Source organism: Haplochromis burtoni, unplaced genomic scaffold (assembly GCF_018398535.1).
Source record: "Haplochromis burtoni strain Fernald_Lab_line unplaced genomic scaffold, NCSU_Asbu1 Contig_475, whole genome shotgun sequence".
NCBI classification, from domain to species: Eukaryota; Metazoa; Chordata; class Actinopteri; order Cichliformes; family Cichlidae; genus Haplochromis; species Haplochromis burtoni.
The window spans coordinates 254,907-279,353 of NW_024582836.1; the positions used below are offsets into that span (position 1 = coordinate 254,907).

The 24,447-nt window shown below is 42.3% G+C and overlaps 3 protein-coding genes across 5 annotated transcripts in view; 2 read left to right on the plus strand and 1 right to left on the minus strand.

Moving 5' to 3' along the window:
• Positions 1-3,024: 3,024 nt before the first annotated feature.
• On the minus strand, positions 3,025-9,830 carry LOC102311771 (fascin). The gene is made up of 5 exons (XM_005946144.3): positions 8,785-9,830; positions 5,705-5,861; positions 5,462-5,583; positions 5,043-5,213; positions 3,025-4,286 (listed from the first exon to the last, which is right to left on the minus strand). Exons 1-5 carry the CDS (start codon positions 9,605-9,607, stop codon positions 4,081-4,083), a joined length of 1,479 nt encoding a protein of 492 aa, XP_005946206.1. The 5' UTR covers positions 9,608-9,830; the 3' UTR covers positions 3,025-4,080.
• A 1,989-nt stretch (positions 9,831-11,819) lies between these two features.
• On the plus strand, positions 11,820-22,053 carry iqce (IQ motif containing E). Of its 2 annotated transcripts, XM_005946148.3 has the most exons (21): positions 11,821-14,421; positions 14,627-14,668; positions 14,839-14,884; positions 14,975-15,124; positions 15,557-15,658; positions 15,888-15,958; positions 16,149-16,262; positions 16,373-16,423; positions 16,517-16,587; positions 16,682-16,754; positions 16,841-16,881; positions 17,016-17,167; positions 17,807-17,862; positions 17,959-18,188; positions 18,347-18,454; positions 18,722-18,989; positions 19,119-19,205; positions 19,686-19,813; positions 19,912-19,994; positions 21,470-21,568; positions 21,697-22,053. In XM_005946148.3, exons 1-21 carry the CDS (start codon positions 14,350-14,352, stop codon positions 21,792-21,794), a joined length of 2,142 nt encoding a protein of 713 aa, XP_005946210.1. In that variant the 5' UTR covers positions 11,821-14,349; the 3' UTR covers positions 21,795-22,053. The 2 variants fall into 2 exon arrangements, with proteins under 2 accessions (XP_042069674.1, XP_005946210.1); XM_042213740.1 differs by lacking the exon at positions 16,373-16,423 and having other exon boundaries at positions 11,820-14,421.
• A 1,548-nt stretch (positions 22,054-23,601) lies between these two features.
• Positions 23,602-24,447, plus strand: part of ttyh3b (tweety family member 3b) — a 28,903-nt gene continuing 28,057 nt past the window's right edge. The window contains exon 1 of one of the 2 annotated variants that reach the window (XM_005946145.3): positions 23,602-24,149. The gene's annotated coding sequence lies outside the window, so the exon portion shown is untranslated. The remainder of the gene's footprint in view (positions 24,150-24,447) is intronic. The other variant, XM_005946146.3, reaches the window with a different exon arrangement.

The window sequence follows — 24,447 nt, forward strand, 5'->3', positions numbered from 1 at the left end:
AATGCACAGTTATAATAATTATTTATCTTAATTAATAATATTAATTAAGGTTATAGTTTAAGCTAGGAATAACAGAAGTGCCCATATACTTTGGTGATAAAGTGAAAATCAGGTTTAAAGCATTTTTAAATGATGTGCACTAGATGGCAGCAGTAGACACATTAAAAAAGCATTGAGACAGTTGGAGTTGCAATTAAAAACTGGGAAGTTGCTGCTGTTGCAAGTATGTGATCTGTGCAGAAGTAACAGCAAAGAGTCATCGATATGTTACACAGGAATCATGGGTATAAATAATGAAACCGGCTTCATATCTTACAGTAGCTTAAACAAAGTCTGTCCTGTCTCAGTCAGAGAGGCACATTAAAAGAAAACGTTTTCATGCAGTTTAGATGATTCTGAAGTGTGTCAACTGTGGGCTTCGCCAAAACACTAGCATCTGCTGCAGTTCTCTGATATATGTGTACATGTTTAGACATCCTTGTGAGGACAGAAAATTGCAATGCTACTGTACTTGTGGGGACCAACAGTCACCTCTCCCCACGAGTTTGAAGGCATGTTTGAGGCTCAAACTGTGGTTTTAGTGTCAGGGTTACAATTAGGTTATAGTTAGATTTAGGCTAAGGGTTAGGGTTAGGCATTCATTTTTGATGGTTAGGGTAAGAGGCTGGGGAAGGCATTATGTCACTTAGATGTCCTCATTAAGACATGAACATGAGTGAGTGTGTATTTTATTATGGTTATGGTTTTTTACTTCAAGATTCATAAAAGATTTAGTGTCCTTTTATGAGTTTGCATAAAGGGACACTGCTGCTAGACATAGTGTATGAGAACATTGTCATTGTGAGTGTGGTACATTCTAGTATTAGCATGTTACTCAAGAGTTCTCCCACTGGTATGACTATAGACACATTACATAATTTATCCTAAAAAAAGAATATATATATATATATATATATATATATATATATATATATATATATATAAAAAATAAAATAAAAACAACTGTTCTTACAGTTTTCTCAGGATGGTAAAACGCTGTCCCATTTCACTTTGAGGAGTTTCTTTATCACGTTTATTGCCCAGGAGAAATCTGTCCTATAACTGAAGGACAAAGAAAACCTCATTCCTGCTTTGTCTTCACTTCTGTTCATTGCTCTGTCCCTCCGCTCCAGTGCCATGTGAGCTTTTTTCTGGCAGGAGGATTTGGCTCAAACCCGACATGTGCTTTCTCTTAAAGACTTTGTGCACACAGACTGAAAAAGGCATGGGAGGTTATCATATTACCTTGAGCACAGTGGACGCTCCAATCCATTTAATAAGCACTCAGGCTTTTAATTTCCACAGTCCTCATGTGAGTGTGTCAGAAACTGTGTTTGTAGTTACACAGGGCGGTTCTGTTTTGGTTATTACAAGGTTTGCTGGGATTATTCAGCAATGTGTGTTCCATCTTTCAACAGTCATCTTCCTAAAGCCTCGTTCCTGCATTACTTGTTGCCATGGCAACACGCAGAGACCCTGCAGTGAAAGATGAAGGATGATCGTTCAATCTGCTTTTGCGTGTATTCAAACACGTAAGTTTTGCACCCATTATAGCGTTCGAGAGTTGAGATTTGGTCTGCAGAAGAGAGAAAGTGGAGTAGGTTACCTCCTTCTTGAGCTCGGCTGCCTTTCTCCTCTACCGTTTTGGCTCAGTGCACTCTCAGGGGGACGTGATGCAGGCTCTGTCTTCCTTCTCCCACACACAACAGCATTTGCTAAATAGCCTCATCAGAACAAGATGGTTGGAGGAAAAAATCTATGAAAAGAATAATAATGTAGGTCCACCTTCTTTTCTGTTTAGGTGTAACATGAAGAAACATGTGACCCAAATGCTGAGCTCAGTTGTTGCACAGACAGATCAGCTGAGCCCTGTTATTGATCCATATGCACAATAAAATAACAATAAAAACAGCATTATTAAGTATTATCAGGTTTATCTTTTTCACTATGTGCATTTTGTTCAAGCTGTCATCTCTCGACTCGAGCTGTTCAGCTTTAGAGTTACATCTATCAAGCGGATTCCTGTAAAGGGGCAGGATGACTTCTTGCTCCCAGAGTAGCTATCTTACCTAATCATGTGATCTGCAATATTGCTCTCACTTCCTTTTTCGGACTTGTTTTTATGGGATCAATTTAGTTATATTACGGGCAAGATTAGACCAGAGGCAGGGAACTTGTGAGGCTGTACTTTGAGCATGCTCAAAATGAAATTGTAAGCACACTACCATTTTGCAGCAGCAGAGCCAAGGGCTGGCCATATACACCTTATAGAATGTCTTGTCACTGCACACAATCATCATGATTGGAATATGACTGAAATGATCCTATAAAAACCAGAACAAGGAAGTGAGTGATTAGGCAAGACAGCTGCTCTGGCAGCAAGAAATCGCAGGTGCAAGCTTAACACTGAGTAACTTACAAGTTATTGTAAGCACATTGTAAGAACTTTGGATTGAAAGGTCGTCAGGCAGTGAGGAAGCGTGTGGTTTCACACATCACATCCAGTTTAAATAACTCTGAAAAGTGATTTCTGCCCAAGGCTTCATAAGGAGATATCACTAACCCTTTCATCAAGGTTCACCACTTATAACTTTTATACTGTCCCTGTTTCTACAGTTATTGTTCCCATCAATCCTCTTCCGCTTATCCTTATCAGGGTCACATACAACCAACAATTTAAAATGCCATTAAAGAATTTAGTGTTGCATTGAAAAAGTTATTTTAGGAGTTCTCATGGTGTAGTCCTGCCCAAACAAGCAAGGAATAAAGATATTTTGGCCTACATCAGTTTGCCCCACATAAAATAAATGAATGTCATATCAGTTTCTGTAACACTCTAATTGGCTGTAGATGGAAGCAGATGAACATGTAGATGGAAGTTGGTGTGAATCTTTAGAAATAATCCCTCAAACCCACAAATGCCCTCTCTTTGTGGAGCTAACCCTTTCAAGTAAAATCAACCGAGAGAAAAACAAGACGATCCACTGTTGAGAAGGTAAACTTTATTGGACTTTTCACTTGATTGAAATGTACGAGCATGAAAGGGAAAAGACAGAGTACTCTATGAAAGGCACAGCCAGAGAGATGACTCCACCATTGTGTTTACACACCAGCAGCAGCAGCAGCACACAATCCAAGGCGGGCACTTCATCACCACAAACATGTGCTTTTAACGTAGTTCAAAAAGGACGCTGTAATATTGTGCTCATTTTTGGGCGCTGTGTTAGAACAGCTGGAATTAATGCATTTTTATTTATATGCATTTGTGTGCGTTTGAGTGCGTTGTGTGTCATTATTGTGCTAAGGCGACTCCTTCACTCGGTGAGTGAGTTTCGAAGCTCCTTTCAAACTGTTTTTATTTTATTCACCAAGAGTTTACAGGCAAAAAAAGACACATCTGCCAGCCCCTGGCTCTGTGTTTCCCATGGTTGCTATGGTTTCAATAATTGAGTGACAAAAAAAGAGCAGTATTTACAGCAGACGCGTGTAAATCAGTAACATTCCTTCATCTGATGAGCATTATGCGTTACACTTTGAACGAGAATAGGAGATGTAAGCAGCGTATAGAGGCAGCAGGACAATTAGCAGGAGAAGGTTAGATACTGCGAGTTATGGGTTATAGTATTCAACACGTTCATTTACACCAGTAGTTACCACAGATAGGCACAACTTATAACAATAACTGTCCTGACGGTTATCAGGTACGGCATGTGTAAAGTTTAACTGGGAGTGAAACAAATACTGTGCAATCACACTACAATGCATTCAGTTAACAGCAAGTCGTTGTAAATCCAAGCCTCCAGTACAAAGACCAGTAAGATGAGATCATTACTGAGAAATTTTTAAAAAACAACAAAAACAAAACACCTTTAGCACTTTGGTTCCTCTCGTCAGCGTCATTTTTCCGCCACCCATCCAAACAAATTCAGAACTGCGCACACCCACACAGGCACGCACACATATGCAGAAGAAAGAAAGAACTGCTACCTACACTAACTACCTCTAGTTTGAAGCATAGTGGAGAAGTCCAGCTGTGCTTTCTCAATATTCCCAGAGGGTGGCGCTCTCCAGGGAGTCTGCACTCGCCTTGAGCCCTCCAGCGTGATCCCCTTTGAGATACTTCCCCCTCAGAGTACGAATGGCCATCTTGTTGAGGTCACAGAACTCGAGCAGGAACTGGACAGGCGATGAGTCGCCGCACACAATGGCTGTGCCATCTCCAAAACACCAGTACTTCCCCTGGGAGTCTGGACAAACAACACACTTAATGAGGCTTGGCAGACACACAGTACACATATATAAGTATATCAATTTTATCAATTTAGTTTAGGAATTCAAGGAAAAGATATGTGACATCATTTTATTTAAATGTTTAAAATACTTTGGGATCAGAATTTGCTGGCCAACAATACAATGCAAGATGAAAAATAATGCATCATACTGGCTCCCTGTCAAGCCTGAGTATGATGGTTCAAATGGGAGATGGCCCCGGGTGAGTGATCCATACAGCTATAATGGCTTTCCCATTAGATGCTTAAATATTGACTTTCCCTTAAGCAGGGTGGGGTTGAAGAGGGTTGGGTTGTGGAGAACACTATTTTAAACACCATGGCAAACATCACCACATTCATTAGAAAATCAAATCAAAGCCACGAGACAAGAAAATAGAAGCATTGTTTATTGAACGATCTGAATCTGATACAGGCTCTTTTGCTACAGAGGTTTCAGTCAGCTTCTTTGTCTCATTCTAGCACAACTGCTGTGTTGTGTAGGTAGCTTCAGTTATATTAAGTATATCTTTGACAAAACACTAAATATAACTGCACATTTCTTGTTATCCACATTAGACCCGGCTCCCTGGAAAGTATTCAAATGCATTAACTAGTCTCACATAAGTCACGTTCTGTGACTTCTAGTAAGAAAAAAACAGTATGACCTGCCAAAACGACACATTGCATCTAAGTGACACACAATTTTATTGTTTTATTCAAACAGTCACCCACCTTTGAAGGAGTAAGCACCATTGTGGAACTCCAGCTGAAAAACATCGTAGGATGCTCGGTTGGAGTCTAGGGTTGCCGTTCCAGCTTTTCGAGCCCCGATGAACCCGTGCTCCCCGCGGAGGACGATGATTGGACGGTTGATGAGCTTCATCAGGAACTGTTCGGCCTCCCCTGAAGTGAAAAAAGATTAAGGTTGGACCAAACTACTCTGTGGCTTGTTTCATAAAAGCACCTTACGCGGGTATATGGGGGCATTAGAGGACGTGGCATAGGTAACTCGAACATCTGCGCAGGCACCATCAATGCTGAACCATAACATCTTTTTTCACACATAATACATTTAATATGTTGATATGATGTGCATCAAAGGTTTTTTTGGTGAAAACGTTGTATTTGGGAATGTAAGGAGCATGGCTGACCTGCGCTGTCAATGGTAGCAGCCAGCTGCCCGTTCTTCTTAGCAGTCACATACTTGCCATTGGCTGCACGGATACACACACGGCCGTCACGCCACTCCAATTCAAAGTAACTGTTGGCAGACCTGAAACACACCCACACAATAAACAAGCCAGTTATTCCACTGAATGGTGGTTATGCATGAAATAAAATGGGTGTTAACCAACATTCAACATTATATGGTGTGTGCGTATGTGTGTTGTTACTTGGTGGAGGCAGTGCACTGCAGTCCTCCGGTAGCTGTGAGTGTCCAGTATTTTCCAGCAGCGGTCCTGAAAGCACACTTCCTGTCCTCACGGCTCATCTCCAGCTGAAAGACTTCCTGGTCCCCTTCCTCATCCTGATTGGCTGACAAATCCATGCCTAGAAAAGTGGGGAAGACTGCTGTCAGCTTTCCTTCTTGTCTCTGGATGTCTGAAACTTTCAAACCCTTAAATTTATGAACTTTCTCCCGAGAGACTCTTAAAGCCAGAGGATGTCTCAAACTCACAAAGATCTGGGCCTTACTGCACCCATTCAGTGGATTCACCAGTCCTGAATGGGACTAGATAAAAGAAGAAGAAGTAGATGTGGTCATGTGAGCAGAGTAATGATAAAGTAGAAAGTTTTTCCTCATCATTAAATGTTTCATTGATCAGTTAGAATTCTAATGTGTCGAGAACATCTCTGCTTATGATCCATTTGTCAGCCTGCTGACTCAAAACACGTACACTCCAACTATATGCTAAAGATTTGAAACTCAAAAGCAAACCATTCAAATCAAGTGCTGTGTAAAAACAAATGTGTGTGTTACATAGCCATATGTTAACACGCCTTGATCCAGAGCTGATCCAGTCAGCTGTTCCATGCAGAATCGTCTGCTGCTGATCAGGGGGATGACCACTGAGTTGGAGCCATGTTTGAGGTCAAATGACAAGTGCCCCTTAAATGTTCCCCACTTTAAGCTGTAATTCGTTTCACTTCATCTGCAAGGGGAAATAGCTACTTGAGTTCACCCCCGATCTGCTGTTTTTTTCCTCCCTTTTTCTTTGTTTTTTACTGGACAACTATATTAAAGTGAATTAATTGTTTTAAAAAAGGCAGCCATCTGCAAATATAGGCTCTGAGACTAAAACCAAAACAATGAGCTAAATTGTAGAGCTGAAAAATAATTGTGAGTTCATCAAAACAAGAAAGAGTTCACCCATAAATCAAATCATGAATTAAATACATGTGCTGTAATGATATTTGTCTAAGCTTTTTTGGTGTGAGTTGCCAGTTTTGCAGATATAAGCGGTTTTCCTACAATATAATGGAACTAAATGGCACATAAAATTGCCAAAAATGCATTTTAAAAATTCAACTGCAATGTATTTTACATAAATCATGACATGGTTGCTCAGAACAAATCCACCAACCTTGTAATGAACAATTACATGAAGGGACTGGTATTCCACCATATCCCTCCATAGAAGGAATCGTGTTCTTACATATGAGGAGATGTTAGTGAGACCGTGATCAGATTTAATGTATTTGGATATTAAGTTTAAACCAAGCATGAAAATGGAGAAGAGATGTGATTCAAGTAACAGTTTACAGAGAAGATAAATTACAGAGAAACAGCAGTTCTCTAGGCAAAAATGCCTTGTTGATGTCAGAGTTCAGAGAAGAATGGTCAGACTGCTTCAAGCTGATAGGACAGCAACAGGAAGGCAACCTCTGGACTGTACAGCATAGAAGATCTCACTGAGTGCCAGTCTTGTCAGCTAAGAACAGGAAACTGAGGCAACAATTTACAGAAGCTTACCAAACCTGGACAACAAAAGACTGGAAAAAGCATTTCTTACTCTGTTGAGTTTCAATTCCTGCTGCAACATTTGGATAATTGGTTCAGGATTTGATATAAACAACATGAAAACATGGATCCATTTTACTGTATATTACTGGCTCAGGCTGGTGGTGTAATGGTGTGGTGGATATTTTCTTGTCATACTTTGGGCCCCTCAGTACCAACTGACCATTGTTTGAACACCATAGCCTACCTGAGTATTGTCGCTGACCATGTCCATCCCTTTGTGGCCGCAGCATACCGCACCACGTCACAAAGCTTAAATCATCTTAAACCGGTACATGGAAACAAATTCACTGTACTCAAATAGCCTCCACAGTCACCAGATCTCAATCCAGTAGAGCACCTTTGGGATGTGGTGAAATGGCAGAGCCCCATCATCTCTGCAACCCACATCGAGACAACATATTTTGAATACCAGAAGAAGAAACGTGTTAATATGTTTGAATATGAATTTAGCGCGAGTTTAACACATCTATTGATAGGGAAAATGGTTCCAGACAAAGAGCAAAAAGATTTGACCAGTAGATTTCTTACAAAGACACGAAACTGGACTCAGCCTCGCATTACATAAAACCAGTCCACCTTGGAAGAGTTGAGAGAGTAAAAATGTCTCTGTCCTCATTACTGACACCCAAGCTGCCAGTTAACAAAATGCTTGTGCAATGCCCATATTGAGCCCACTGAACCATTAGTGGTTTGTACAAATGCAGCAGCACAGTTATTTCTTTAACAAAGAAAAGAAATTGTGATGAATTATAAGTCCAAGTCCCCTGGTCCTGCTTTCCATCAGCCTTTCAATTATGGTCACAATTTAGGTCACAAGTCACTGCCTTACATACACTGACCTCATTCAAGCAAACCATCCTCTATTTCCCTTGGTATGCTCTCTGTCTGTCTCACACTCACTCACACACTGATAAATCCCCGCTAATGTTGTGCACAGAATCAATTAGAGACCAGGAGGCAACGAGACAATGAGGTTGCATGTGGGATAAAGACCTATATTCAGCAGACCTGTGTAAGGCACATCTCGCTCTTTGTGGCCCGCGTTCTCTGCCTCTCCACCATTTTCCCATTGTCTCCAAAGCAAATCTGCCCTCGTTTTCTGTCTGTTCTGAGATAAAGAACGATGCACAGCTGCAGACTGAAGCTGACCCCGGGCCAGCAACCACAGAGCAGGGGTAGAATTACTGCAGGAAAAATGTTAAACTGGCAGAGACTGCCCCCCGCCCCCCAACAACTACAAAAAAAAAAGCGGATGGGAGGGGGGCGATAATGAAAAACACATGGTGTGGGAGGAAAATGAGCTAACGGGGGTCTCTAATTCTGCTCTACTTTTTCATGCAGACACGCAACAGCTGCCTCCTGCTGTGTCCAGCTATGCGGTGACCTCACGGTGAAACTGCATTTCTTTTACTTGGTGTCTCTTGGGTCAGTGCAGCTGTACAGCCTCACCTTGCCTTGTGGAGACGTTTCTCTCGTTGCCTGCAGTCAGCACGACCTGCGCGTGGCTGCGCTCCAGGCCGAACTGTTCATCCTTTCCCACCCGGGTGCTCCTCCCAGACTTCATAGTGCCGGTGGGGCCTACGGGGGCCAGGTAGCGACCGTTACAGTCGCGGAACGCCACTTTCCCGGAGTGGAACTCGAGCATGTAGCCGGTATCCTTGTCCGTTGCGGTGGACAGGTTGCCGTCGTTGCGCAAAAACCGGTTGTCAGAAGTCTCGAGGTGGTAGCGCTGATCGCGGTACACCAGGGTCACAAGCGAGTCGACCCCCCAGGGGACATCCCGATCTATTGACACCTCCTGCCGGGCGCTCAGGTGGGCGAAGCGCTTGCGGGCGAAGCTGTAGAGGTTGACCTGCGGGTGCACGGCCAGGTGCATGCTCCATCTCTCCGCCGGCGAGGCGGTCTGCGCAAAGCAGGTGATCCGGTCCTCGCTGCCACCGAGGAAGCGGCCGTAGGGCTCGGACTGCAACGACCACCGCCCGTCCTCGTGCACCGTTATGACGAAGCGGCAGTCCCGCTCGCGCGTCTCGCTGTCCGCGGTAACGTTGCCGTCTTTGTCCGTGGCGAGGTAGCGGCCCAGGTGGGACAGGAGGAACACGGCGCTGTCGTCTTCCCCTGTCTGCTCCAGGGTCCACGTCTGCTTCTTCTTCAGGCTGCTGGCCGAGGCGTTGATTTTGAAGCCGAATGTTTCCGCAGTCAGATACTTGCCCTCGCTGTTGATGAGGCCCAGAGGGATCTGCAGCAGGTCCCCGTCGGCGCCGTTTGAGGACATGATTGCAGCTTGACAAGAGGAGCAAAGAAAGAAGATGCTGGTCTTATAGAGAGGGATAGACAGACGGACAGAGGGAGGGAGAGAGACTGTGGGGGTGTTTGAAGGAGAGAGAGAGCTGCTGCTGATGGTGCTGATGGTGATCAGTGTCCCCTAACTGGGTAAAAATCCGGACTGGCTCGCTGGAGCTGCAGGAGTTGCAAGCTTGTGAGTTTTTTTTTTTTTCAAGGCAGTACACGCCCCAGATACAGGCAGAGGAGCTGGAGGGAGATGACTGCAATTTTGACAAACCACTCCACCCCTGCATTGATCTTCACATAGCCCCACACATATAACCAGTATCATCCACACCATCAGCACTAACTTTTCCATTGCTCCTGGAGAACTCTGCTAGGTCCATGTGGATTCACCACCTAACAGATTTAGTATGTTTGTGCTGGAAAGAGGCAGAAAAAGGCCATTTTCTGACAATGTCAGCATACAGAAGGCCATGTGCTGGGATCTCTTATGAGTCAAATGTCCCCTCTGAATCTGATGTGGGGTAGTTTGTAGTTTAATGTTCTCTTCCCCCTGTAGTTTTCACAAAATCTGTGCTGAAAAAAAAAATTACCAAACAAAAGCTACTGAGTGTGGAACAATGCAAACATTGTGTTTTCACACATGAACATCGGAGAGATCAGAGACGAAAGTGCGAATTTACTCAGTTGTTTCCCTTCATTGAAATTCCACCCATTTTCCATCCTGTAGTCTGATCAGCCCTTCCGTCCTTCTCCCCCGTGCTTTGTCATAACTCCTGTCTACACCTATACTCTGAGAGAGAAAGAGAGAGAGAACGGCGGGTGCTTATCCTTTCCTCACGCCCACAACCCCAGGAGAGCTTTCTAAGGTATAAAAAGCTCCATGAGAAGCTAAATGAAGCTTTTCTCTTTTCTTCTTCTTTTCTTTTCCAGTAGTTGAACATATAATCGATTATGGTAATGGTGTTTTGATTTTGTACCGCAAAGTTATCTTCCTCACAGCTATAAGCCAGTGAAGTTTTCTCACAGCAGCTTTGCCTGTGTAGAGCTAAAAACCTTAATTCCTAATGTAATTCGAGGATGTAGTTGAAAGACGGGATAGTTCATGAACAGTTCACTTTGTATGCATACATTTTCAGTTACTTGGTTTTAATTTAGGGAGATTAGTGGCTTGCAAATTTGCTGCATGAAAAATTGGTGTGCTGCTGAGTCAGTAACCTGATAAAAATCAGGAAAATCTTTGACAACTTTTCACTTTAAGCTTTTGATCTTTGATAACTGTAAAACAAACTGAGGTTTTTGATTGTTATCTGGTCAAGATGAGCATTTTGATGGCACTACTTTTGCATCCCATGCTTGGATCTTTATTTATCATTAGTTATGGCTTATATAGATAAAATAATTAGATAATTGGTTATAAATCGCTAAAACGAGTAGCACGATATACCCAAAACAAAGAGACGGGGTAGCAAGAGAGGAAAGGAATCCCAGATTTGCCCCACCAACAACATTGTCCAATGAAATGAACATGTAGGATAAGCAAACCATTTTATATGAGCTTGTGCATATAGTTTGAAGCGGGAGGTTGTGCAGGACATGAAACCTGTGCTGGGACACAGCCTGCAAAGTTAGTGCGGAGGTGGGATATCTGGGGGAGAGGATATCTTACAGCTGGGACTACATCGCCCCCATCTGGCTTTTTGGAGAAAAGCAGCAAGGACAAGAATCTCGGAAAGAAAAAAAAAGCAAATTCATCAAGTTAAGGAGAGTCTGGATGTTTTTCATTACCTAACAGTAAAGTCCTTGAGTCTTGGTAATGAACACTGAGTTGTGTATACTTTTGAAGTATAATGCCTGGTTGCCTGTATTTTAGATAGCTCGTGGTGAGAAAGTGTAATGAAGTATAACTCAGCTTGCTCAAATGATACAGTATTTACTACTCAAGTAACGTGAAACACTGTAAGCCCCGTGAAGCATTCACGGGGCTTACAGTGCTGCGTTCACCCCCTTCCCATTTAATCACTTGTCAGATCATCAAACAAATGTTAATATCAGAAAATGATAATCAAATGGTAAATGGCCTGCATTTGTATAGCGCTTTTCTAGTCCCTTAGGACCCCAAAGCGCTTCACACTACATTCAGTCATTCACCCATTCACACACACATTCACACACTGGCGATGGCAAGCTACATAGATTAACACAATATTTTATAATTATTATTTATTTTTTTAAAGAGAAAATGAACCAAACCTACTTGCCCCTATTAAATCATGAATGACCGGGGTTAAATTTCAATTCCACTAGCCAGAGCCAGGCCTGATTACTGGCAGAAGCACTGAATCAAGTTAAATAACAAAATGAAATAGACTAAAAGATCTCATAAAACAACAGCTGAGAAGCAAAATGATTGACAACTATCAGTCTAGATGGTGCTACAAATGTACAATTACATCATTCACAGGCAGAAAGGTTTTCTATCAGGGAGTTTTCCTTTCATCCCTTTATCTGGATAAAAACAGAAATTCTCTCTTGAGAAGGAGAGACTCCAAAGGGAAACTTTGATATTTAAGATCATTGTTTGAGGACACCGGGCATCATGGTGGTCCAGTGGTTAGGACTCTTGCTTCAAAGCAAGAAGTCGCTGGGTTTGAATTCATCTCACTGGTAGGGGTCGTTTCTGTGTGACGTTTGGATGGTTTCCCCTGATAATCTAGTTTTCTCCCACAGTCCAATAGTAAATTGGACCATACCTGTCTAGAATATGTCCCCTTTGCCCTGTGACAGCGGGGATAGGGTCCAGCTTTAGTAGGTGTTGACCAAAATGAAAAGACATCGTGGATGGTTTGTGGGAAGTCTTTATTTTATTATAAACTATGTGATGAAGTCAAGTTATTCAGCAGACATCTGCCCCTCCCTGAGCCTGGTTCTGCCGGAGGTCTCTTCCTGTTAAAGGGGAAGAAACCACTGTTGCCACGTTCATGTTCAAAGTGAGTCATCTGATTGTTTTCTCTGTATCATTGTGTTATTGTATTTTTTGTATTATTGCAGGGTATCTACCTTTCAATATAAAATGCCTTACGATGACTGCTGTTGCGTTTTTCTGTTACATAAATGAAATTGAAATGAATTTTAATTATACCATTATCATCTCTGTGTATATGAGCAAAATAGGTGACTGGTTTTATTCTAAAGATACAGACTGGTGAAGCTCTCTAAGAAAAAAGGGACAGCTGTACAATTAAATGGGTTGCAATGACTTTGCTCTCCCTGAACAAAAATATGCTGGTCTGCCTGGTTGTGTGGCGCTGGGGGTCCAGCACCTGTGTAAACAGTATGAGAAAATGATACAGGAACATGGCCACTCAGCTCGCTGCAGAGTTTGCAGCAAAGAGGAGAATTTGAGGAATGACAAAACTCAACTCCTGACAGTGGACATACAAAAGAGAAAGATTTGATCAGGTTTTTTCAATTCAGGCAAATATTCTGAACAAACCAAACTTACTCAGCATCAGAGAGGCTGATACATGTTTGATGTTAGGACAACACCCCTGTGTCTTCTATAAGGCAATAGGACTATTAGGTTCTGTCAGTTATTCTTTGAACTTCTCTTTTTAGTTTTTCTGACTTTTTCAAACTGAGCTCAAAGGTTACTTTTACATCCTCATCCCCTTGACTCATGCTATATGGAACCAAGAATGGCGTTCAAACAACTGGACTTCAGAATGGTCATATCTGGGCAACTGAATGGCTTTGCAAAGTGATAATAGAAGTCGATAATAATGCTATATTGGATATCTCAAGATTTTTAGATCGTAAAGGATTAAAAACATTGTTACTCTTTAGTTTTAAAACGCACGTGAAGGTTTTGCGCCTTTGTATAGCCACTATGATGTATTACAGCGGTGTAAGCTGTAATGCACAAGTAAAAACTAGCACACTTCCATCTGTTAATCATCTGTTTTGTAAATTATGGAGGTTTTTTTGGTCCACCCCAGATAGGATCAAATTGGGCTGTATGTGTCCCACGGACCTGAATGATTCTGGGAAGAAGAACCCACTTTCAGCCCCTCCTTGTAGCACCACTCCGAGAGCAGCGGGCAAAACACTACCTGGGCTGTGCTCTATCAAGGTAAACAGAGCTAACGGGTACAACCGGCCAATATTTTCAAAATAAGTTTCTTGTTTAAAGAAATGCGTTGCCCTTCGCTTGAAATCGAAGCGTAGTTTGCCAACTTAAAACACATTATTTCATAAACTACCATTAAATTAAGATAAGCATCACGCGTCACGTTTACTTTCGCCTGTCACGCGTTTACGTTTTTATTTTGAAGACATCCTCATACAGTTCCGGCACCGCTCGGATTTTTTCTTGGTAAATTGACATCGCTGGTTAACGGCAGCCTGGTTGCTAGACGACTCAATCTGCGACGCCGATGAGAAATCAGTAACCTCTGTACCGAAAGACAGCAGCATTTTAACAGTTTTAAGGAAGCTATGCTCTACAGCCCACGTTACCGTATGAACTGCTTATTATTAAGGAAAGTTAGCTGTCCCAAAACATTCCCAGTTGTAGCATAGCTAGCGTCTCTTTTGTTGCCCCCCTGTGTATTTCTTAGCAAGAGAGGAGGCGACGTGAAGTAAGATTTGGGAGTTGGGAAAAGATGACCGAATTAGAAGTGGAAAAAGTCGAGTTTTCCAACCTAACATAACATTTACTTACTAGCGATGTTCAGTGCCAACGCTAAGACGTCTTTTCAGGCGAGTGATGTCCAAACAGATGAAGACTACGAGGAGCTGGTGAGTGTTCTGATCTGACTGGGTTAAAGATACAGCTGTTTACTTAAAACTGACTTTACAGTGGTTCTTGTTGGAATTGCTTATTAAAAGCCTATAAGGTTCTATAATTTAAAGCCATGGTAGTTTGTGGCAGTTGTTTTCAGCACTTTTGACTTCTCAATCAGAGGGGATTTCTGTCTTAGTATGGGTGTCTTACGCCTCCTAGGTTGAGGATGGCTTCTCGCTCCCTGCTGATGTTCCAGTAAAGGTAAACAAATGGACTCGTGAATCTAATCTGTGCCACATGAACACATTGTTATGTCTTTGTTTTTATGGCTGGGACATTTCCTTTGCTTTCGACGTGCTCTTCCGCATGAAACCAGTTTCATAAATACTCCTGTCATCTGCTTTGCCCCCTTCGTGTTTGTCCTCTATCAGAAAACGAAAAAGAAAGTCTCTTCTGGCAAGCCTCCTCCTTCTCCAGGTGAGTCCTGTTCGGCTGCACTGTAGGTAGTATTTTCAGACTCTGTGGGAAAACCCACCTTGAAAGTTATGTTTGCTTTTGTATTTGTAGGGTCTCCATACCTCACCAGTCTGAATGTGAATCACAGGAGAGCAGCAGTGGGTGCTTGGAGACTACCAAGGGCCTCTCTGGGGGACACCAGATTGGACACTCCCGGGGAGACTGGCCCAGCTCGCCTTACTTCCCTCAGCAACGGCCTTGGTAGGTGTCATGAAGGCACAACAAGCTCTGTGAATGGTGCCTACATAAATACATTCACAGTGAATGGGTTTATCTGCTTGCTTGAAATGAAAGAGTTTATGGAAGGCTATACAGCAAAAACAAGGAGGTAAAGGGAAATATAGGTTTTCAGTGATTTCGTCACATATCTGAACTTAAATGCATTATTCATGCTCTGCAGCGTGTCCTCGAAAAGTGTGAAAAGGCATGAGTCAGATGCAGTATTGACTCGTGTTGGAACAGTTTGTGTAAGCCAAACTTCTTTTTAATGTTTATTAGCACATCACCTAGGCTTAAAAACAAGCATGGCACAGACATCTAACACTGCGTTATTAAAAACAATAGAAATCTGCCAAATGAATCAGGAAACCGAAGCATGTTGACAAGTAGCCTCTGTCTGTTTCTCTTTTTCAGATGTGTCTCAAACTCTGAGATCAGAGTGTGACGCCACACCAGAGCTCCTCATGCAGACCCTGAGCACGAGGAAATCCAAACATCTCCGCTCTGCTTCCAACGGTGAGAGAACGCGTTTGTGTATCAGACTTAGAAATGGAGCGAAGAGGGAGACAGAGCTGAAGGTCAGGTTTTTGTGCTGAACAGGAGACGCTTAAAAAAAGGAACAATACTGGCTGTGAAGGGAGTATGATGTGATATTAGTGCAGTCAGTGTTGTTTTTCAAGACTTACAAAGCCAAGCATGTGTTGTCTTCTTTGTGAAATCATTTACCTTCTCCCATCATTTGCAGGTTTGACTTTAGTTACAAGTGATTTCATGAAGAAGGAGGACATGTACGATGAGATCATTCACCTCAAGAAGGTAAGGAGTAACACAATCACACGTTAAAACAAGACATGCATGCCTGCACATCGGTGTAGTGACTTTTCCATCTCGTTTTTGTTCTTCTTCTCAAAAATTCTTCTTCTTTAATTTAGTCAGGCTTCTTTAAAATGTAAATCCTTATGCACTTATTATATGTTTGAGTAGTCACTGGTGCTGTTCTCTGCAGAGCCTTCATGAGCAGAAATCTGACAACCAGCAAATGAAAGCCAAAATACGACGCCTGGAGGAAGACAATGCCAAGAGAGAGAAACAGATAGAATCACTGTTGGATCCCACTAAGGTAAGAACAGAAAATTATTTGTTTTTTATTTTTTCGTGTGTAGTTTTTTTGTCAAAGAAACTAAAATGATGGAGAAAAAAAACCCCAACTGTGCAATGTTTTTCCTGTAGGGATCTGAATATACGCGTAGTTTGGTAGATAGGAAAAGAGAAGGGAGCGTGGTGAGTATACCCAGTGGGTTAGTGAACATGCCGGGAATAAATGTAATTTTTAGGATGTGTTTATAACAAGAAAAGCTGATCCTCTTTGTCAAGGTTATCAATGGACTGAGGCAGAGGATCCTAAAGCTGGAGCAGCAGTGCAGAGAGAAAGAAAACGCCCTGAGGTAATGCCGTCCTCCAACTTTGTCTCTGTATGTTTGGTTTCTGTGTAAAACAGAATGATGCTCATGTGATTTATTTATTTTTTTGCTTGTTCAGTAAACTGCAAAGTGAGCTGAGGGCCACCAACCTGGAAGAACTGAAGATTCGAGTCAAATCATACTTTGAGGAGGTAAAATCAGACCCACTTTGCCCACTGTGAGCTTGGTGGTGTGTAAAGGAGTTCAGTAAAGTGGGTCTGTCTGCCTTTCCTTTTAGATCCAGAGACTGAGGATGCTTCTAGAAGCAGCTGAGAAAAGGTGACTGACACACACGTGTCTGAGTGTAGCCGAGTTCAGGAGAATCACGGATCTCCGTCGTCATCATTATAAAAAGTTAACGAATAAACGAGTACGTTTCTGGCATTGAGACTTCCTTTCCTGCTCTGTTGCAGCTGTCGAGCCGAGAGCAAATGCTCCCAGAGGCAGCAAAAAGCTTTGAGCTTCACAGTTCACCGTCTGACTGAGAACCTGGAGCAGCTTCAACAAGAGAACGTGGCACTCAGAGAAGAACTCAACACCGACAGTCCTGCTGGAGGAGCCAAAGGTCTTTTCTCACACGCCACAACGTAGTGCTGAAAAAACCAGCAAGAGTCAGATATCAGTGTAAAACGCCTACAACTCGCTGTATATTTTACATACAGTATGTACATATAAAACCAGGAGGAGTAAAAAAACAATGATACTGGAACCAGTGTGTTCTATATGTTAATTTAGGGTCCCGTTAAAGGAGCTTGTACTAGAAACATGCCTTCCTGTCTCCTAGTAAAGCTCACTGCTATAAAACAATTGTATTGTTTTTAAATCCTAATTGGTTAATACTGTTTTTCTTTATGATCTACATAGGCTGCCATTACTGATTACATTCCAGCTAACATTAAGTGCAATGCAAAGACAAAGGAAACAAAGGAATTGGTATTAGTCTTTACATCTGTGCCTTTGGGCGAAAGGGGCAAAAAGTCCTTGTGGTCATGGATGCAGGCAGCTTCCAGAAGACTCAAAAGTTGTAGTTTTTAAAGCCACAACTAAAACCAAATGCTGTGCCTCCAATTAAACACACAAGGAGACTAAATGCACTTTGGTCACAAGTGAAAATCCTGGAGATCAAGAGGATGGTCATAAAGTGGTTACAGTTTTCTGCTGTGTGCTGAAATGTTACTGAAAATAGTGTAATGATGTGTCCCAGATTACAGAGAGTGGAGTAAACAGAGACTGTTGAGACGGCTGTTGGAGGTGGAGAAGGTGAGAGGAAGCCGTAACCAGTTGTTCATGTAAACACGAGCAGTTGCCTGCCTCTGTTTCTAAGCTCGCAGCTAACAGACTCTCTCCTCCTGTCAGAGGCTGGAAGACAGCAAAAGACACGCCCAGTCACCAAAGAGCGCCATCCTATTGGATAAGGAAGTCCAGATCACACTCACTGAGAGTCTGGCATTTACCATGGCAACAGAGGCAGTGGTCTCCGGGGGAACGCTCACTGATGAAAGGGAGGAGGTTTCGGAGTTGAGGGAACGCTTGAGCCAATTGGAGGAGGAGAAAATGGCACTTGAAGAGTTGCTGTCAAGTAGAGAGTGAGTGACGAGCAGCCTGAGACTGCTCAGTTAAAAAACAAAACACCACTTCTAAATGTAAAAGTCTAATAAATGAATGATGTGAACCTGCCACATTATTACATCCGTAACAGCAGCTGTTGTTCTCTATACTTAATCTGTGTTGTCTGTGGTTCCAGTGATGAACTGAAACAGCTGAAGGCTGAAAGAGAAAAACTTGAGAAAGCGACAAAACAGTGGAAAGCTGAACAGAAAAAACTACACGATGAAGAGAGACGGCAGCATAAGTACACTTTCACTCCTGCATTTGGTGTTTGACATGGATGTGATTCAGTGTGTCCACACTTTTCTTCAATTTGCATTGTTCATAAAATTGATCATTGTAGTTTTAAGTTAAAAGCCAAATGTAATTCCATTTCAAGTCTTAAGTAATAGATAAATATGTACTAATAATACTAATACTAATAATTATGATGATTTGCAGGTGGAGTTTGCTTTTCATGCAAAGTTGTGTTTATTTACTGCTTTGCACGCGTGTGTTTTGTGTTTCCCAGACAGGAGTTGAAACAGTTGCGAACTCGGATCCAAACTCTGGAGGAGGAAAACAGTAAACTTGCACAGGCTGAGCTTTCCTCTCTTCCTCCCACATTGGCAGAGGAGACTCAGGGCAGCACAGGTGTGAGAGAGGGAGAGGAGAGGGACACGGGGAGCAAAGAGGAGGCAGAGGGAGGTGAGGAATCAGTCACAGATGACGGAGAGAAAGAAGAAATGGAGAAAGCAGCATTAGACATTCAGATATGCTGGAGGGAGCACAGAAACAGGGTATGTAACACGCTTATGCAAAGGAAGTTATTAATATCTGATAGAAATGTTATGTAAAAAAAAAAATGTCTAGACACTGGCCCAGATTTCTCTTTCTGTCCATATCCGTCCTCTGCATTCTCTTTTAAGGACACGGTGATGCTGCAGTCAGCTTTAAGAGGCCACCTCTTCAGAGACTCACAGCTGAAGGAGCTACCGGAAGATGCACTGAATCAGGTTTTACCCACACGCTTCCATGCGATGCACTCATATCAAGCCGTACTTGTAAAGCATCGAGAACAGTGTACTAATAAAAACAATAAATGCTACTTTTCATGGATACTTGAAGACTCATGTCTCATGTTAAGGTTAATTTGAGCATAACCAGTGCTGATTTTGTTTTTCTAATGCTGGGTAATGATCAGCAGGTGTGTGAATGAAGGACTTAAATGTAATTTTGTTGTTCTTTCTTTTTTTCCCTTCAAACCCAAACAAAAGGGGGAAAATTGATTAAACCAGAAATTACTTGTGTGCTGATGTCTTTACTTCCAACAATCCTACTAGAGATCATGATGTCCTTAATAAGCCAGAGTCAGCGTTGCAGCTAACACAAATAACCACTAGGTGGCTCTAAAAAACATTTTTTGGTGGGTTGGCTGTAAGCTTTTGTCCCTGCTGAACCTTTCTTATCTCTTCCCCCTTTTTTGCTGTTTCCAGGTTGAAAAATCCTCAAACTTCAGCGATGAAGCTTCCTCCGTTGGTGACACGCTGGATGATGACGCCTTGACGATGATACAGTCGGCATGCAGGGGACATCTGGCTCGATGTAGTCTTGCACAAGGAAGGTGACTCATTTATGCACTGGATTAAAAACCAAAACAACAAACAAACAGTCAAACCAAAGAAAAAAATCCACAATTGCTTGTTTGCGTTTGTGTGTTAGGTCTGTGCCTTCTTTAATGGAAAACAATTTTCCCACGCTGGCACCAAGAGGAAGTGCATTACCACACCCACCCAGCAAAAAAGGTGAGGTTCTCGCCATCTTTTAAAAATTGTTTCTATGCAAACACATCCACAGCAAACTATCAAAATATTCATCAGAACACAGCAAAAAACCAAACAAAGTCACAGCGCTCCATCCATCTTCAGTTCAGGGATAGGGGTTGATGCACCCCAACACGCTGTACAAATGTATTCAGTGCCTTCGTGCTACACTGTAACTGCTCAGTGCTCAGACTTCATATTCACTGATGTATGCACCTCCCTGCTCTCAGGTTCCAAATCACTTATGATTCCTTCCCCCCGGCACTGCTTTGAGTATTGATGGATTTCGCTGGAGCAGTAATGTAATTCTATTGTCCCTGTCTGCTCAGCACCAGCGAGGGCACCGTCTGCCTCAAATAAAATAAAGACTTAAGAGGGCACTCAGCAGACCTTCACACCACTACTGCCTCTACTTTACTAGGAGTAAAAAAGACTGTTTAGGAGCTTAAGAACTGTTTAAACAGAGGCGCAAATGACAAGAAGAAAAAAAGAGTTTGGAAAAATATCCCCCAAACTCTCTGCAAGTAATTCAATGTTAATTAAACTTTACAGAATTATATTTAATGCGCTCACGTCAAGCGATCGCAACATCCGCGATGACTCAGGTCTGTCGCAGCTTCCCATCAGCAGAGCCATCACACAAACGATTGCAGGGATTTGACTGTGTCATGCTGTGATGCAGTTCATTTCAGCGCCGAAGTAGAACCATTTTTTCCTGTTAAATGCCAAAATAGGAAATCAGATGATGACAGTGATTAATTATGAACAGATCGAATGAGCGTGAACTTTCCATGTGACTGAACCGCTCTGTGAATTATCCTCAATCCTTCCTAAGCAAGAAAGTTAGGAGTTCTCTGAGAACATTGTGCGAAGCTGTTTCTGTTTCAGGAGTCCTGCCTTCACATCTGTCTGCCCTAACTGACTCCCCCATTACTTTCCCCGCCATGTCCCAGAGTATTGAGCATGTCACAGCATGCTTGTGCATAGAGCAAAGCAGTGATGTCAGCATTTTTCCCCCTATAATCTTACAAGGATGCCTCTGCATTTGATACCTTGTGGGCTTCACTGAGAGAGTTTAACCTGCATCGTTCCAGCTTCTTTTCGATTTCTTATGGAGCTTTACAGTGTGTCGTATTGTGTCATGCTTCACTGGGTACATTGTAGTTATATTTTATAAGTTGTAAAGGACAGCCTCCAGTGAAGCTGTTTTTTACCATCTTCATTTGATGTTTTTAATAATGTGGTGAAAGGCCTATCATGAACAACATGAACTCCCTCGCTGAGCTGTTCTAGATTCCTACAGACAGGGTTTTATTTGTTGAAAAGTTTAGTCAATGCCACGAGAGAAGAAATGGTCCATATTTAAATGCATGCTGTTAGCACTATAGCATCTGTACATGTGTCTCTGAGGGTGTGGCTGAATGGCATTAATTACTCTTTGCTGTTCTGTTAATAAGATGCTGCATCTCTCAGTGATGATGGTGAAGAGGAAGGTGTAAAGAAAAATAGCCGGCCTGCGTCTAACATCTCTGCCTCCAGGAAGACACTCACAAAAGGTCAGACAGAGGTCACAGCAAGTGTTTATTTGTTTCATGGCCTTTGTTCTTAAATGTAAGTGTTAAAGGTAATTATAGAGGAGTGCGTCCACACACCTATAAACATGCGTGCTGTATGTCTCCTGCAGCCCAGAGCGAGTCTCGTGACATCGATGAAGACGCCGCTTTCTATTCTGATGATTCTGATGACATCATCGTGTCTCCGTCACGCCCATCGAGAAGCTGAGTAGTCACTAAGTATAGTTACTGAGTATAGTTACTAAGAAGTTTAACTTCTTACTGAAGCTGCAAATAAAAGCTGGGCTGTTCCAATAATGTTTGTAATATCAATAACAATATTCACTGTGTAACACGAGCTGCTCCCATGCCAATGCCAATAACAGGAATATTCTCAGAATGTGTCTCAGTGTTGATGTAAGGTTATGAGATGTTTTTTTTTTCTTTTCTTTAATCAGACAAGAACATAAAACGAACAGCCCATTTTAGTTGAGTGTGTTATTCTTGAGCCAAATATCTCTTTTTAATTAGTCAGATTTATTTTTGTTTCTTTTTGCCTGCTGCATGGGAATTCAAATTGAAATTACAGTAATAAATGCATTCATTTCTGCTAACCTAGCAGGCATCGCTTTAAATTCATCTGGCTTCATCAGGCTGTAATAATCCATAAAATCACATTTGCACATGCCTTATTTGGTAATACATGAAAGTCAGCACACTAATATATTTTGCATTCTTAGTTCGTTATAGCTGAGTCTGCGGTGTGGTTGAGGGACAGCTCTTAACTGATGCACTATTGAGCCAAACTGTGAATAAGTTATAGATCAGGCTGCTGCAATACTGAAACGGTGAGAGCAGGGGAGGATACACAGGGACTGTGTCTAATGCCAATAATACTTGTGCTTTAAAACAGACAAATGAGTCAATAAAATCAACGATCGAGTGCATTTGTCTCCACATGATCAGTGTAACTTAATTTCTGATACAGTAAATAAAATGTTTTTCTAATAAAATCTCCAGTCTCATGGGGTCCTTCCCAGAAACTTACCTGTACTTACATTTTGTGCTTATTTTCCCAAACACTTCTGAGAGAAGTAGCATGTACCCCCTATTTTTTTGTTGTTGTTACACCCTTTGTGTCCATACACTTCTTAATGTTTGAAGTCAGCTAATATCAGTTCCACTGTGTATAAAATCAAGCACATAGCCATGCCGTCTGTCTTTACAAACCTTTGTGAATAATGTGTAGTTTTAAAGAGATGGCTGAGTGTTGTGCTGTAATAGGAAACACAACAAAAGCTGATTGAGGTGTAGTGTGAAAAAAATCACCAACACTCTGCTGACTTTAGAACTGCACAGCTCCAGACCTGCTCTGGCACTGAGGATTGTACAAAAACCTCCAACAGTATCATGATCAAGAGTTTTAGCTGAAACAAAAGAGAAACTCTTTACTAAAACTCCTCAGAATAGTGACAGAGTTAAGTGTCATTACTCCATAATGTTGTTTATGGATCTCTTCTCATGTAGAGAATAAGTCTGAGAACAAAAGGGGTGCCTCTGGGGAAAACACAGAGAACAACCAGTGAAATATAGGATTTTATTTCAAAATGTATGTATTTGAAATTAGCCCAGTGTTAAAAGTACAAGTGAAAATATAATTTCTATGTATTTATTATAATGTAATAAAAAATCACCCTCAACACTGAAGATGTGCATCCCCTGAGTCTGCAACCCTCAACCTCTGATATCATATTTATTTATATTTATTATTGGTAGGAGACATTAATATTGTTTGGGACTGTTTTTCTGATTTTTTTTTTTTCAAATTTGGAAATATTCCAGGAAAACATTTAAAACAATTTCTAGTGAAAGACCCATTGTGTTGCTTTCCACCTGTCTCGTAGTCATATAGGCTTTCTAAAATAATCTTCACCATTGTGGAGGATAAAACGTCTAATGTGTACTTCCACCACTTCAACACCAGGGGGAGGCTTTTTTGCGCATTTGCCCTCTCACACACACATCTACAAACTCAGGCGCGCGCGTGCAGAAATACACGCGCTCACACGCGCGCGGAGCTGCCGCAAAGCCCCGTCCTTCAGGGCTTTTAAAGCACCGTGTTTGCTTCACGCTCCAACAATACCATCCAATTGAAGAGCCACAACGCTGAACCGGCGGTCACTGTGGGAAGACCGCCGACGAGCACGAACCGTGAGCAGGGGAGGACAGCAAATGTATTATTATTAAAAAAATAGATAGTGGTTTGCTGGTCAGATAATTTAACCCCTAATCTGCCGTGACGCTTTTGCGGAGGGTGAAGGCAGTCGAAACGGGAGGACGTCTCGGTGAAATGTGAGCGGACCGGGTCGGTGACCGTTATTCCGTTCTTTTCAATGTGGATGGGACTACAAGCGACTCGCTCGTTGCAGCTAGCTCGGTCCGGCCGCGTTGATGCAGCAACAGCGCACGGCTGTCGTGCTCAAATCTACCGCCGGATTCGGGAAGACAATAGGTGAACTATACGCCGGTCTGGACCTCCAAGACTATACCAAACGAGGGTCTGAATCCGCTTGGGCTTCACTAGGTAGGTCATAACACGGTTCCTACCCACCCCAGCACACGGACTTGGATGTCCACAGGCACGCAAACCTCAAAATGAATTCTTCCTTTTCTCCCTTCTCGTTGCCTTGACGACTCTGTGGTACTGCGGTAGATTTAATGGACAAAGCGGGATAGAGCTAGCTAATCTGGGTTTGCTAACATTTTATTGAGCGCTGCGATAGATAAATAAGGCTTGAATGCTGAATGTGTAAGGGTACCCGCGAAGGGGCTGACCTACATGTACCCATACAGTAAATTCAGTACAACGGCCATTCCCCCCC

Excerpts from the sequence above, each read along its gene's own strand:
- LOC102311771 (XM_005946144.3), bottom strand. The coding sequence starts at position 9,607 with ATGTCCTCAAACGGCGCCGACGGGGACCTGCTGCAGATCCCTCTGGGC. Across the intron at positions 5,584-5,704 it reads CAGTGCACTGCCTCCACCAA|GTCTGCCAACAGTTACTTTG; the intron begins GTAACAACACAC and ends GGTGTGTTTCAG. Across the intron at positions 4,287-5,042 it reads TGGTGCTTACTCCTTCAAAG|ACTCCCAGGGGAAGTACTGG; the intron begins GTGGGTGACTGT and ends TTGTTTGTCCAG.
- iqce (XM_005946148.3), top strand. The coding sequence starts at position 14,350 with ATGTTCAGTGCCAACGCTAAGACGTCTTTTCAGGCGAGTGATGTCCAA. Across the intron at positions 14,885-14,974 it reads CAAGCCTCCTCCTTCTCCAG|GGTCTCCATACCTCACCAGT; the intron begins GTGAGTCCTGTT and ends TTGTATTTGTAG. Across the intron at positions 15,659-15,887 it reads TCTCCGCTCTGCTTCCAACG|GTTTGACTTTAGTTACAAGT; the intron begins GTGAGAGAACGC and ends CATCATTTGCAG.